At 37.5% G+C, this 16,780-nt stretch overlaps 1 protein-coding gene across 1 annotated transcript; it reads left to right on the top strand.

Moving 5' to 3' along the window:
- The first annotated feature begins 9,767 nt into the window (after positions 1 to 9,767).
- On the top strand, positions 9,768 to 11,838 carry LOC111910366 (ribosome biogenesis protein WDR12 homolog). The gene is made up of 10 exons (XM_052763743.1): positions 9,768 to 9,900; positions 10,000 to 10,179; positions 10,396 to 10,496; positions 10,678 to 10,781; positions 10,922 to 10,957; positions 11,035 to 11,120; positions 11,221 to 11,288; positions 11,382 to 11,489; positions 11,575 to 11,694; positions 11,764 to 11,838. Exons 2-10 carry the CDS (start codon positions 10,017 to 10,019, stop codon positions 11,836 to 11,838), a joined length of 861 nt encoding a protein of 286 aa, XP_052619703.1. The 5' UTR covers positions 9,768 to 9,900; positions 10,000 to 10,016.
- The last annotated feature ends 4,942 nt before the right edge of the window (positions 11,839 to 16,780 follow it).

Raw genomic sequence — 16,780 nt, 5'->3', positions numbered from 1 at the left:
GAGGGCAAGTTTTGAAACTATTCAAAACTAATTAATTCCATAACTTATGTGTTTAAATTAGTTTTAATCCAAAAACTCTTCAAGTTCCATAACTTGAGGACAAGTTATGGAATACTTTAAACTAATAAAAGAATTAACTTTTCTTTATTTTATAACTTATGGAATTAATTAAGGTTACACTTTTTTATTTATTATTTAATGAAGAGACTCTTGGTCCTCCATAACTTGAGGACAAGTTATGGAGTCATAAAACCATTATTTAATTAGAACTGGACTATTCATTTTGTAACCTTTGCCAACTTTTATGAGTTTTATGAAACTTAAATGTGAATCTTGATGACAAGTTATAAAAACACATTTTAGAATCAACTCTTAGATTAATTTGGATTGAAAACAACTATTTCACTCAACTTTTGTATTAATCTAAGCAACTCATAAGAACAAGATAATTCAAATCAAACTTTTTCATGTAATTAGTCTAAACCTTAAACTAATACAAAACATGAATCTATTGACAATTATCTTTGAAATTGGATTAGCATGAACATTACCACATCAAAAAACAAGTTTATAAGTCCAAAAACATCTTAGGGTAATGTTCCTAGTCCAATTCCAGCCAAAAAAGTCGAATTTATGTTGTCTGGGAGTCCAACTTGTCGAGTGCACGAACCAACTCGGCGAGTTGGATGCATTTTGCCTTGGACTCGGCGAGTCTGCTGGGCAGACAACATCAAAACTCGATTTTTCAGCTACTTTTGCAATTATAACAAAAAAACAAGCCTAGGCTCTGATACCACTGTTGGGTTTTGAGCATTCTAACACTCCTAAGTGTACATGCAACCCTAAATACCTTGGATCTATGTTTTCTCTATTATACATGCAAATATGAACCTCCAAGGTATTATCCTAATCTAGGCTATAAAACCATGAATATAACAAGATAGAATACATACCTCTTTGATGTAGAATGTCTTCATGAAGCTTGAGTGCCTAGTGCCCCAAGTGTGACAACTCAAATGGTTCACACAACACCAAATACAAATGGAATGACTTGAGAGAACTTCACACTTCATGAAAATTGGCTAGCCCTTCTCTAGCATGATACTAGTGCCCATTTTGGTCAAGAATAAGATGCATATATAGTTAGGGTTACACCATGTAAACCCTAATTGACATGGCCTTTCATTTCCATGATCCATGGGTACAAAAACATCATGGAGCATCCATGGAGCATCATATGGGTTTTAGACCAACTAGATAATCCATGGAGCATTAGCCCACTATATTAGTATGGATGATTTGCACAATCAACCCATATATTTAATTAGTCTTCTTTTGATCACTTAATTAATCCTATATTAATTCTTGATCAATACTAATTAAATAATCTTATTATTCTTATTATTAGTATACTAGAACTTATAATATATTAATAACCATAAGTGTCTTATTTCTCTCATTTAGTCTATCCAAGTGCATGATGCCATGCAACCCAAATGGACCATGCCGGGTCGGGTCAAGTCTTACCAATTATAGTTATGGACTTAGACATTAATCCAACACAAAGCTCCTGCCTTTTTCCTTTCATAGATGGCCTTTTGAGCTAAAATGGCCAAAAGAACACTCTAATGCTTGCATGGGGATTCCTATGGCATAAAGCTTGCACCTTTATGCCATAACAACCCTTACTGGTTCTAAATCTGAAAACATAAGCCTTTGGGACGTCCATTCCTCCCATGTTAGGGTTCTTGGACCAAAACCCCCCCAAAAAGTGACAAAAAGGGATCTAAGTACATCATGGTCAAGAATGAAGCTTTCTTACTAGAAAAATGGAGAAAAATGCAAGAGGTTTCTGGATCTACTATTCTCTTCTTGTATCTCCAAGGCTTCACCTTCTTCTTCAATCTCCAAAGCACTTAAGAATGCTCATAAATGGCTCACAAGCTCATGGAAGGCACTAGGGTTTCGTTCTGGACTTGAGCGAGAATTAAGGAGGCTGAAGGAGTGTTATAATGCTCCTTAAATATGGTACAAGGCCTGAATTTAAGGTTTCCCAAACCTTGGCCAACTCGTCGAGTAGGTCACTTAACCTGCACCCCAGAAACCGCTCCGACTCGTCGAGTTCCTCCCTGCACTCGACGAGTTGCCTTCATGATTTAGGGTTTTCTTTCCTTCATTGATCTTCTAGACTCCAATGAGAGCTGCACAATAGAATTAAATCCTCCCCTCTAATATTATTTAACCCTACTGTGAGAGGTGTCACACCACTCGGTCAACTAACTGCTCCATACAGGAATTCCCTTATCGCTACCCCTATCCAAATATCCTACTCTCTCTTATCCGCTTTACGGATGAACCGAGACCACCCTAGTCCCAACTATTCTGGTTTACCAGACTCCCATCGGTTACTAAAACCAAGCTCAAACTCTCTGTCGCTCCCAGCAACTTCCGAAGAAACTTCATCTATATAAAACTGCTCTATCTACCTTGCCACTCTGTCTCTACAAATCCTGGAATCCTCGATCCCCTATCTTGACCCTATGGTCTCTACCAGGTCCCACCTGTGCTGCTATAAGTACATGAGCTTTGCCCACAGGTCCCACCCAACTATATTTTGGAGCGGCCTCTCCCACAGGTCTCACCTATCTAGGGCTATGCAGGCCCACTCCTCCTCGAGCCTCAACTTACTATCCTTTATTGACTCCTACCATACTAACTAGGAGATACGAGCCCCTGCCCACACTCCTCTAACTAGGAGATACGGGCCCTCGCCCACACTCCTTTAACTAAGTTGCTAATGTATGCTACGGCTTACCTGTAGTCTAATATCCTAACTAAGCTCGCATCCTACCGAGAGGATCTCTAGCTTGGTTCCCAACCAGTTATCAACTACCGCAAATACAGGAACTCAATGTTGGGAAGTTTCCCAAATTCCCAACTTGGACGCTCCTCTATCCAAACAGCCACTTGGGTTGCTTTTCATTCCAACAAAGTTACGAACTCATCCCAATTTTGCACTTACTTCTGCTCCTGACCTCTGGGATAGTTCTCCCCCACTTCGATTCAACTAGATCTCTACAGCTCCCAGCTTGGAAAGGATTCCTAATCCTTCTTTCCATCTAAAGGGTCGATTTGCCGACAACAAACGCTTACCACCGCTAGAGCTCCAAAACTAACCAATACCAAATCTGAACCACTCTTGGAGACAAACAGAACACCTCCCGAGCCCCACTCACACTTGCTACAGTGACTGCATCATGAGAACCCGCTCTAAAGGGAAACATTTTCAAACTACTATTCTAACACCCAAGGTATGCAGATGGCATATAACTTAATCATAAGCAGGTAATATAATACTCTATAATACACTTATTAACATCGATGCAGTACCATAGCAAATAAATCATAATAAAAGCTTATAGAAAAGGGAAAGATACGCACCTGCCACATCAGGGGCTGCTCACGTCTCCGCTGAAACCATCTGGAATGCCATGCTCCTTGTTGTAGGCGCCTTTGCCCGGCCCTGACGGCCGTCGGTGATCCTCAAAGTTGCAGGGGCAAGCGCTATAACTGGTCCTGCTGATAGCAAATACGGACACTGGGCCTTTTGTGGCCCCACTGACTGCAATGAAAGCAAATCATGTATGATCCCTAGATGATGGTAGCTATACAATCTCTGCTAAAATGACCAGTCCGACCGCACTTGAAGCAGCCAGAATCACCACCACTACCGCTCCTGCACACACCCTCGTGTGTCATGCCACACTTCCCACATCGTTTGCGGATCTGATAGTCCCTCGACCTCGAGTCTGACCCCTTGGGTCTCTTTCTCGAACATGTTGCTACTTGAATCTCCTCTGGCTTCCTCTTCCTTTCTAACTCCAATTCAACCTCTCTCTCCCTGGCACGAGCGATCATATCCTCCAGCATCTTACAGTTGGACCTGCTCACAAACTGCCTGATGTCACACCTCAGCATCTCGTGGTATCGGGCCTTCTTCATCTCCTCGTCCGCCACATACTGCAGAACAAGAAGAGCCCTCTCCCTGAACTTGGCGGTAATCTCTGCCACAATCTCGGTCGTCTACCGTAAATCCTGAAACTCTCGTGCTAGTTGTTACACCTCGATCATCGGTGCAAACTCGGCCCTGAACCTGGTTGAGAAGTCACTCCATGTCATCACGTACACGGCATCATATCCAATAGCATGTCCAACCTCCTCCAACCAATCACGCCCTCTGTCCTTCAAGAGACATGAAGCGAGTCGCACCTTATCCCCCTCGAGACATCGGCTAGTGCGAAAAGTGTTGGCAACATCTGCCAACCATCTAATGCTAGCAATGGGGTCTCTGGCCCCATGGTAATCTGGAGCTCAACAAGATCTGAACTCTTGGAATGTCAGTGTACGCACCCCCATCATGGCCACCATCTCATCGCGGAAGGCTCCCAGCCTCTCATCCAAAATCTCCAGTATACCTTCCTTGACCATAACAAAGATCATAGGAGTCTGGTCTAGAATATTACACGTAATCTCAACTAATATAAACTCTCTCATCTGCTTCTCGAGCTGCTCGGCTCCTGAACCCGAGCCTGCTCCCTCACCGGCGCCTGAATTGCCTACTAGTCTCTCACGTAATGTCACCATTCTGCAACAAAACATAACTATTATCAGAATACTCCTCACTACCGAGGGATCACACACGAACTACAAGTTCCCCGGTTTTATCTTAGCCCTTCTCGAATCGAGTACGGACCCTCTGCTTTCAGTATTACGGGCCCATACTACCTTCTACATCTATCCGTACTTTCCTTGAGAATTGACTCGACTCCACCAAGTCCCTTACTACTACTGCTGCTCCTAACACTACTCTCATCCTAGGCTTACCCTAGGGTAACCTCCAACCCGAACCCAATCCTCAGCTACTGAAGGTATCTTCGTAATGTCAATTAGCCACTACCTGAGTACCATCACATGTGACGAGGCTCAGATAATTCTTCGAGTAAAGGACTCGTCCGTACAACGGTTAGACTCAGACAAGAGCTGCGCAATAGGGCCAAATCCAACACTCTGAGATTATTCAACCCTGGTCAAATGTGACTTGACGTATTCACCTAATGACTAACTCCCATCACTCAGAGTCCCACAAAGCACAAAGCAAGTAACATTCAGACAAAAGGAAAATCTAACCACATAATCCAATCATATTGTTATATCCCCTACTCAGGAATCTGTACTAGCATGTAACTCATAAGTAGAGGTGGCAATGGGTCGACCTGGGTTGGGTTCGGGTTCAACCCATTTATTAATTGGGTTGAAAATGTCAACCCAACCCAACCTTTTTATTTAATCGGGTTGATATTTCCAACCCAACCCAACCTTTCAGATAAATGGGTTGTCACCGGGTTAACCCGTTTATGTAATTCCCAACCTAACCTATTAAATAAACTGGTTAAATTTGGGTTGATCCATTTAAAATAAAAAAATTAACTAAATATTACACCATTTAAATTAGTATAGACTTAAATAAATTCCAAAGTATGACAAAAATACAATCACAATTTACATATACAAATAAATTGTTCAAATAACATTAAATATATGTAATTTCAAAGTAATTTTTTAGAGTGGCTAATATTGTCGGTGCCAAGAAAAAATGTAGGAATTAGGATTCATTTTTTTAAAAACGTAAATAATAATACAAACATTGTAATTTATAAACTAATACTTAGAATAATACATGATAATATTTAAATAATTATTAAATTTAATATAAATTAAAGTTAAATGAGTTAGTGGTTGAAAATGGGTTGATATTTTTTACCCGGTCCAACTTATTTAATTAAATGAGTTAGACGGGTTGGCCCATTTAACATAAATGGGTTAAAAATCTCAACCCAACCTGCTAATTTTGGGTTGGGTTCGGGTTGGGTTGGTGGGTTGGGTCAATTTTTGGCAGCTCTACTCATAAGGCCCATACACATAACAGGCACGTAAGGCATCTTCTTAGATCCTTAGTCCTAATCTAGCATGAAGTTCTCATAAGCATATCATATCTAAGTAAAAATTTATGGGTAATTTGGGAGAACTTACTCGAGCTCGGTTGATTGCATGCACCACACCATTTTTCTTCTTTTTCAAGATTCTTTTCTCGTTTCAAAACTCTTTTCTTTTTCTCAAATCTTGTTTTTATAAAAAAAAAATTCATACCAATCCGTTAGTTTGAGTCCAGACACACCCAAGAGTGTGACCGAATCCCTCAAACCAATGCTCTGATACCAGCTTGTAACATCCCAAAAATACAGTCCGAAAAATTCGTTTTAAATCAATAATTATTAACCATTTTATTCATAAACAAAGTAGTTATATCAAATCAAAGTATCATCTCAAAACATGTTCTTTTCATCAGAGTAAACATCTCAGGCTAAAACTTCTTGGTGTGTGCCATGCAGTCATCCCGAGCTCTTCCCTCTGCTACCGGAAGTACCTGAAACCAAAACTGAAAATTGTAAGCACGAAGCTTAGTGAGTTCCCCAATCTACCACATACCATACATAATCACATACTACAAACATTGGGCCTAGCCTGCTACATCAGTCCCCGCCCGGCATCGGACTTGCTCCGGCATCGGGCCCCGCCCGACATCAGGCCCAACCTGGCATCGAGCCCTCTTCGGTATATAGATTTGTTTCAACTAGGCCCCGCCTGTCTCCGGGCCTCGCTCGCTATACACATACGAACATATAACATACTAGCACATAATAAACATAGTCTACGGTACTTATGTTCTAAGGCCTCGCCTAACTTGGGCCCCACCCCTAGTCTACTACTGATGAGCTATGGAACCATGTCCATACTCCTACTGTTAGTAAGATACGGGCCCCCGTCCACACTCACTACTCTCTAGCCTCGCCCCTACTATGCTAATATTAAGATATGGAGCCCCATCCATACTCAACTAGTGATGAGATACGGGACCTCGCCCACACTCACCTCCCTATTAGGCACATACAAGTATCACAAAGACAACAAGTATAATCTAACATGCATATACAACTCTTCCTCGGGCTTGCCCCGGCATCGGACCCTAGTCCGGATCATACTGTCACATAAACATACTTCGGGGTTACCCCGACATCAGACCTTAGTCCGGAACCCATCGTACCGACACATGCAAGAATCACAAAGACCTCTAGCATATATACTAACATTCTTCGGGCCTCACCCGGCATCAGATCGTAATCCGGAACATATAACATACAATGCCTAGGGCTAAACCACGAGTCTTCCTACTATACAAACATAATGGGCCGACATTATGGCCTTAGACCCATGCACACAGTAAGGAGACTCACCTTGCACTGCCAGAAACCTGTTGGTACTCTTCTGGCTGCTAACTGGCAATTCCTCGAACTGCGGATCCTTCGACTCCCTGAGCTACCAATATCAAACCAAAATATACTCAGAAGTCTAACTAGGTCAACCTTGGCCAAAGCCAAAGTCAACGGTCAATGGTCAGAGTCAACACTCCGAGTTGACTCAACTCGCCGAGTTGATCCATCAACTCGTCGAGTTCTATGAATCAGAACCCTGAAATCGCGAACCAACTCGTCGAGTCAACCCCAGACTCGCTGAGTTCCCTGGCTACTCAGACTCGTGATAAATCGAGTCAACTCGTCGAGTCATCCTTAGATTCGTCAAGTTCTACCATACAGAAACGGGACAGTCCACCATGACTCGTCGAGTCCCTCCCTGGACTTGCCGAGTCCCTTAGTCTATGGGGCTATTTTAATCAATTAAGCCCCTACACTCCAGATCCAAGCTTCAAACTTTGCATACCTTCTGGAAATGACCTTATAAGGGTAAAGTTTCCAACTTTACCCATTAATACCCTCACTTTAAAGGTTTTCCACTCAAACCCTAAATCTTAAGGACATAGATCTTGGTCCACAAGCCACCATACACCCAACCAAAGCATCCATAAACATATATGGACCCAAACATCCCACCACCATGCAAAGCTCCTGCCTTTTTCCTTTCATATTTGGCCTTTTGAGCTAAAAAGGCCAAAAGAACACTCTAATGCTTGCATGGGGATTCCTATGGCATAAAGCTTGCACCTTTATGCCATAACAGCCCTTAATGGTTCTAAATCTGAAAACATAAGCTTTTGGGACGTCCATTCCTCCCATGCTAGGGTTCTTGGACCAAACACCCCCAAAAAGTGACAAAAAAGCGATCTAAGTGCATCATGGTTAAAATTGAAGCTTTCTTGCCAGAAAATGGAGAAAAATCCAAGATTTTTTTGGATCTACTAATCTTTTCTTGTATCTCGGAGGCTTCACCTTCTTCTTCAAGCTCCAAAGCACTAAAGAATGCTCATAAATGGCTCACAAGCTCATGGAAGGCACCAGGGTTTCCTTCTGGACTTGAGAAAGCATTAAGGAGGGTGAGGGAGTGTTATAGGGTTCCTTAAATAGGGTACAAGGCCCGAATTTAGGGTTTCCCAAACCCTGACCAACTCGCCGAGTAGGTCACTTAACCTACACCCCAGAAACCGCTCCGACTTGTCGAGTTCCTCCCTGCACTCGACGAGTTGCCTTCATTATTTAGGGTTTTCTTTCCTTCATTGATCTTCTAGGTTCTGGGTGTTACAAATAAGGGGTTTCAATCAGTACCCCACTACATTTTCCAATTCCACCCCTTGATTTGAATTTTTGTCTTTTGTTGTTTTTTTTTTCCTATTTTGTTTTTTTTTTTGTTGTTTTTAATTCAGTTATTATTATTATTATTGTTGTTGTTGTTGTTGTTATTATTATTATTATAAATTTCAAACAAAATTTTATAATTCGGACGATATTACAAATTCGGACAACATTATAAAATTCGAACGAATATATAAAATCGGTTTTTTATTATTTTTATTTTATATTTTATTATTATTATTATTATTATTATTATTATTATTATAAGTTTCGAACAACATTTTATAAATCGGACGACATTATAAATTCGAATAGCTATATAAAATCGGTTTTAAATTTTTTTAGTCTATATTTTAATCTTATTATATATATATATATATATATAATATATATATATATATATATATATATATATATATATATATATATATATATATATATATATATATATATATATATATAAAGTCTAATTATGTTAAATCAAATGTCAAAAAATTTAGATTGAGTTTAGGGAAGGTAAATTTCGTTAAAGAATGTACTTACAGCCCACCCGAAAAATATAATAATTCTGAAGATATATGATTATTAGATTTTTGTAGTTTTAATTTTAATGAATATTTATAATAAACACTTGTCAAGAAAATGAAATTAAAATGACTTATCTTTAAAAAATATGTTTTTTTATGATTAAAATATTAAATTTGTGTTTTTTGATATGATATTTTGGTGTGCCGTTGTAGACAAAAATTTATATGGCGTTAACATCATAATATTTTTTTTGTGTCATGGTACTTATTGATGGTAATAGTGAGTAAAATGATTAAAAAGTGTGGTCATTTTCCAAAATCTTCGAAAAAAATCCCATATTTTTTATTATTTCTTGAATTTTTTTTTTAAACAATTTATAGGTGCCTCGGGTGTCCGATAAATCATTTTTAATAAATCACTTATATCTAAATTATCAAAAACTATTTGTTTCAACAAAACTCCTTTTTTTCACCGTTTAGAAAAATTGACCGATATACCCTTAACCTAAACCTTATACATCGACACAAACAGAACGCCTCCAATCCATAGCTGCTTCCGCCACTCCTCAAGCGCATCCCTGCTTGCCGCCGTTAGCCATATCCTCACCGGAGATCGTCGCAGCCCATAGCAACACCGGAGCTGTTGATTTTCCTTCGCCCCCACAGCTAAGGTTCGTGTTTTTTCTTTTCTCTTTCTTCTTTCATTCGTGTTTGTGCTGTTGTCGATTTTTCCAGCGCCGAGTTCTTGAACAATTCACTGTTAATTGCAGCTAAACTGCGTTTTCAGATGGATATCGATGGAGATGTTGAAGATGTTTCAAGAAGAGTACAGGTGCGATTCGTTACGAAGCTTAAACCGCCATTCAAAGCTCCGACGACAACCATTGCCCTCCCTTCTACCCTCACAAGGAAGGGTCTTTCGTCCGTGGTTAATAGCCTTCTTCAATCAGGTTATTCGTCTTTACACTACGTTTCTGCTTAACCTGACTTGAACCATTTTGCCACCAATAAAACATATATTCTGTTCGTGTAAAAACAGCATGAACTTCGGTAATAGTTCTCTGAAATCATCTGCAATTCGAAGATCAATGATTCAATGCTATAAGTTAGTTGTTCACCGATTAGTTTTTACACTTTTAAGTCATCTAATCTTAACTTATGTTTAGGAAACGATGATTGGAAACATGAACCATTTGATTTCTTGATTGATGGTGAGCTAGTGAGGATGTCACTTGAAGACTTTCTTCTCGCCAAAGGAATCTCAGCGGTATACTTATTTTTCTTCCCTAAAATTCATAGCGATTAATCACACATTCATCATCTAAACAGTTCGAATCAAAAGCTTGTAATCTGAGAAATATACATTGATAAAACAAAACAAGAAGATTTACATTTAAGCGATGTCATTAATCTTCTCAACCTATCGTCACATCATGATACAACTTCAGGAAAAAACCCTAGAAATTGAATACATAAAAGCTGTAGCTCCACGCAAGGAAGAAGATCCTTCATTACATGATGATTGGGTCAATGCAGTTGATGGATCAAATCAGTAAGCCCTATACTTTCATCCTTGTATCTATCCCTCTTTTTCTTCAAATTCACCTTTCTTCTTCTTCTTCTTCTGTCAACTCAATAGACAATTTGTTGAAACTGAGTAAATTTCTTTCTTTCTTTCTTTCTTTCTGCAAGGTTCATTTTGACAGGTTGCTACGATGGATTAGGAAGGTAATTTCATAACTTTTTTTTTTCTTTTTTCATGAAATAACAAAAACATATGTTTCTCTTTAAATATATAAATTTAGGATATGGAAAGGTCCAGGAAATTGTACACATATTTTAGAAGGTCATAATGGTGTAATAACATCAGTTGGTGTTGTGAATTCAAAAGGTATACACTTGTTTTACAAACTAAATCTTCATTTTTTTTTTATTTATTTTAATAAAAAGTAAGTTATTTCTTTTCTCATTATTTCTCACTAAATCTTCAGATAATGAAAACGACACCAATAAGGTTGTTGCAACTGGATCAAAAGACAGAACTGTGAAACTCTGGAAGGTAATTTTAACTTTTACATTAAAAAAAAAACTTTCTTATTAAAAAATCAAGAACTAAAAAAAAATAAAAATAATTTTTTTTTTCAACTTGAAGTTTGATCCAGAGCCTCTATCAGAAAACCTAAAGATTAGTTCTTTCAGAACTCTTGTTGGGCATACTGCTTCAGTTCAAAGCCTTGCATCACAACCTAATGGCAATTTGGTAATTTTTCTTTTTTCTCAATAATCTTTAATGTTTTTTTTACATTTTTGACACTATCTCTCACCTCTCTCCTCCTCCATTACAGATATGTTCAGGTTCTTGGGATTGCAGAATCAATGTGTGGCAAACAGAGTCTAATGAAGCAGATATTGTTTCAGTAAAGAAAAGGAAAAAAGGGAATAAGCAAGAAGAATCTCAATCAGAGGTATATTTTTATATTTTAATTTATATTTTCATTAAGTTTATTGATAATTTGGTTAAAAAATAAATATAGGGGGAGGCTGTAGCTACACTTGTGGGCCATACTCAATGTGTATCTTCGGTTGTTTGGCCTGGATATGGAATGTGACATCCCCAAAATCTCGGCCAGAAAAGACCGATTTTCATTTATGCTTTTAAATAATTTCAGAGTAAATCCTTTTGATTTGAAAGAGTTGCGGAATTTGTTCCCAAAACAAAACATGATAAAATAATATTTATCCAAGCATTTCATCAAGAGATGCATTTCATTATATAATCAAAACTCGGGATGTCATGTTCCGATACAGACCATAAAGCATAAACGATAAACATTACAAGTCATTCAACAAATATATACATATACAGACTTGTAAACAAAACAACAAGATGATCCATCCATCTTACGCCCTTGTGCCACTTCCTGTAATACAAATAAAACTGAGTGGGTCAGGCTTGGGAGCCTGGTGAGCATATAGGGTTTTCAACCCACAATAAATAAGTTATATTTAATTTCACCAACCAATCACTATCCCGATTGCCCATTCCCGTTATCCTCACTTTACGTCCCTAAAACAACTATCTTGAGGGACCTAATCTAGGATTTTCATCGGGACGGACATCACTGCGAAGGGGTTTCCTCAACAATAGATATCCTAAAGGCAACCATGAGGGGGATAGAGTACACCGGTGAACACATCGTTCACAACACCTACAGGTTATGAACCTGCTAGTGTTCCACTGGACTGTCTAGAAAGAGTCCGTGGTCGTTATCCATACTCCGCTGAATAACTAGATCAACAACAACAACAACATCGAGGTCTCTCATCTGTTTATTACACACCAACTATCTACCCATGTTCTACCCAACATATTAGTAGATAAAATATATATTTTCATACGTAGTTTAAAGAAAACCTGTATAGCATGCTTTAATCAACACATATATCACATAACAGATGAGGCACACACACACATAACACATATCTCATAAAGAGATAAGCAGATCTATAAGATATAAGAGAGTGAATACTCATTCACACATAACACAACCAAATATATACACATAGCACGTATTTTTATATAAAATATTTCGTATTATTGTGTTAGAAGAAATAACTACACACTCACTTGATCAGAAGACGATCCGACAGCACTACGACTTATAGAAGTAGTAATCCACAGTAGATCTGGAAGATCTCCTCGAAAATCGAACTTCTCGCAGGCAGAGCTTCGACTCGGGAACCGCGCTTCTCGGGATCTTCGGGGTCTCGGGACTTGCCTCGGGGCTAGAGTATGATACCGGGGCTTCGGGGTAGCTTCGGCATGAAAAACGATGCAAAAGACTAGAGAGAAGAGAAGAAATTGAACAACAAATGAGGCTGCCTTCGGATCCTTTATATAGAGGCTGGAACCTCGGAGTACGCGGGGCGTACAGGCATACGCAGCGCGTACGCGTCCGAAATCGTCATTGCATGCGTCATCCGAAGTGTCGACACTATCGGAGTTACGCGATAGCGTAACCTCGTACGCGGGGCGTACTCCGGATTACACCAGTGACACGGCTTCGGATAATGCCTCCGATTTTGAATTAAATAAAAATATAAAATGATTAATAAACTTCGGAAATTCATAACTTCTCCATACGAACTCCGTTTTCGACGTTCTTTATATCCACGCGAAGGTGAGACCACGCTCTACGACTTTCGTTAAGACTCCATCGGCTAATTTTGACTTTATTTTTATTAATTATTTTTAATAGTCCGGGACAGAAATTTTCGTTATAAATTCATAACTTCTTCGTTTGACGTCCGTTCTCGCCTCACTTTTTATCGCTTCGATACCAACAATGAGATCTTCGATTCTCATTTAGATTGCTTCGGCTAACAACCGCTCGATCTTAATTCGAGTATTTCAGGCTGTATACCGCTAAGCCGGAACTTCGATAAATCATAACTTCCTCATACGAAGTCAGATTTGGGCGTTCTATATATATTCGGAAACCTTGTTTCGACTACTACAACATTAACCAAAGATATTAAGTTTATTTCACACTTAAATTTTGACGCTTATTTTTATCCTTAATTAATCAGACCACATAATTAAGCAATTAAGCACAAAACACATAATACTCAAATAATACATTCTTATTATTTCAAGCCGGGTTACAAAAGTTAACCTAGACTATTACATTGCTAAAAATGGCAAGCCCGGAAACACAGGCATTACATGGAACGATTTATTCAGCATCATGGGATCATTCTATTAGAAGATGGGATATTGAAACAGGAAAATATATAATAAACATGGTATTATATAATTATTATTATTATATAGGGTTAATCTCAAAAAAAGACGTTATATTTTGAGTTTTTTTTCTTTTTTTTCCAAGAAAAACCCTTAACTTTGTATTTTCTTTTTTTCGAAAAAAAAATTCCAACCTTCTAAATGTTTCCAAATAAACCCTCAACTTTTTTTAGTTTCTCTCGAAAATACCCCCACACATTTAGTCTTTTTTTTTTGGCAAAAACTGACTAAAAGGGTCAGATTGGAAAAAATGAAAAAAATACAAGGTCTTTTTAAAAAAAAAAATTAGGCCTTGTTTGATATCCGTCTGACTCGGTCCGAGTCAGACATATGGGCTGACTCGGTCCGAGTCAGACATATGGGCTGACTCGGTCAGACATTGAGTGTTTGATGATATGCTTTCTCGGTCAGCCGTCTGGCCCAAATGTCTTAGGCCTTGTTTGATACTCGTCTGACCGAGTTGGGTCAGACCTTTTTGGCTGACTCGGTCAGCTATATTTGTTTGATAAACATTTTTTGTGCGTCTGACTTAGAAAGAAAAAGCTGATTGGGAAAGAAGTTGAAAATCAGCTGACTGAGAAAAAAGAGAAAGATTTCCAGCAGTACCCTTGCCTAACGTATCTTCCAGCGACTCCCCTCCTCCTCCTTCAGCGGCTGCTTTCTTCTCCAGCACCCACCAAGCAAAGCCGACCCCATTCTTCTTCTTCAAGCCACCGATTGAAGCTCCTTCCCCATCTCATCAGGTACGTTTCTGTTTTCATGTTTCGATTTTATCTCTAAAAGTTCCGATTTTTGCCATCTTGGATCCACTCTTTCTTTACAAGTTTTGATTTTTGCTGTTGAGAGAGATACAAGTTTCAATTTTTGGTGTTGTTACGCTCCTTTGCTGATTTTCCTGTTGAAAGTTCCGATTTTTCAAGTGATTTGTTATTTTTGCTATTGAATGTTCATTTGCTGATTTTGTTGTTGAATTTATTCATACATGAACACATAGATACATATCTGATCACACATACCTGAACACATGAATTTATTCAGGCCTGATTTTGTTGATTTTTGTTGATAAGTTCATATTTTTGCTGATTTTTGTTGATAAGTTCATATTTTTGCTGATTTTTGTTGATAAAGGGAGGTGTAGTATTGCTGAGGTTATGGTTTAGGAGAGTTTGAGGTAGAAAGTGGAGAAGAATTGAGATGAAATTGGGATTTCAGTGGCATCAAACAGGGACTGAAGGCGGAAATGGATTGTTTGTTGGAGGGAGATGAAATCAGGTCAACAAGATGATAAGAGGATGAATGATAATGAGATAGGAAGAGTTAAAAGGGATGCAATTTTGAAGTGATTATAGCTGTGGAAGAATGTGTGGATTCATTTTCTGATGATTTTGATCGAGGTTGTTCTCCCCATTGAAATTAAAGACATCTCCGGAATTAGTGATTCCAAAGTATATTGATGTGGGGGTTTGTATTTGAAGTGTGAATTTATGGTATAAAATGTAGATGAAAAGTATTTTAGTTATTGTTTTTGCATTCATTATATTTAAGATAAGTAGTTTTTTGTATAGGTTTGCTAGTGTTTGGACTTTGGTGTAATTGAGGATTTGGATTTTTAAAGGATTTTTGTGTAATTAACATTTTGTATGAGAATTTGTATGTTTTTATAAATCTTCGATACAGAGAAATAGGATAAAATGGTCATTTTTCATGAGTCAGCACATTCAGTCAGATGTACAATCAAACAATATGGCTTCTTACCCGGTCAGTATTTCTTACCAAGACAGATCTTTCCCAGTCAGCACTTTCTCAATCAGCAACTATCAAACGGGACCTTACTCGGTCAACTTTGTAACATATGCTGACTGGGAATAATGTCACTCCTACCCCTCTGTTATCTTTATTCCATGGGTCCTGTTATACAACCCCCCCCCCCCCCCCCCCCCCCACCCCACCTATAAACGTATATTTTACATAGGGTCCTGTTAGACGCACTTTTTTTTTTTTTTTTCATTCCTCACTCGTCTCTTTTTTTTTTTTTTATTATTATTATTACCTACAAACTCTCTATTTTACATTTATGGTCCCTTTACTTTTGGAGTTTTTCAATTTGTTTATAATTATTAACAATGTTTTCATTATGCTTTTATATTTATGGTCCCTTTACAAATATACTTCTTCCATATAACTTTTACACATTTCCAAAAATAATTATATCATTTTTTTTTATAATTTCCAACTTAAAAAAATAACTTATCACTTAATTTATAACTTTTATAAAATTTAAAAAATAATTCATCACTTTTTTTATAACTTGCAATTTAAAATAATAAAACATTACTTTGTTTCTAATTTTTACAAATTAAAAAAAAATAATTCTATCATTTTTTACACATGAAGAAAGAGAACTCAATTACACGTACGCCACAATGAATTCATTACAAATGTCTAAATATTTATACGTACCCTAGATATCGAACGGCTAAATATTTATAACGTTTTAGTTTTAACGACTAAATATAAATAATAATTATTCTCGTTCTAGTTTTAATGACTAAATATGTTTATAATTATTATTGTTTTAGTTTTAATGTTTGAGAATTTAATTGCAACGTTGATATATACTATATATATATATATAATATATATATATATATATAATATATATATATATATATATATTATATATATATATATATATATATATATATATATATATAATATATATATATATATATATATATATATATATA

The sequence above is a fragment of the Lactuca sativa genome, chromosome 5 (genome assembly GCF_002870075.4).
Source record: "Lactuca sativa cultivar Salinas chromosome 5, Lsat_Salinas_v11, whole genome shotgun sequence".
NCBI classification, from domain to species: domain Eukaryota; kingdom Viridiplantae; phylum Streptophyta; class Magnoliopsida; order Asterales; family Asteraceae; genus Lactuca; species Lactuca sativa.
The sequence above is the reverse complement of the archived record's forward strand: the minus strand, read 5'-3'. Positions and strand labels throughout refer to the sequence as shown.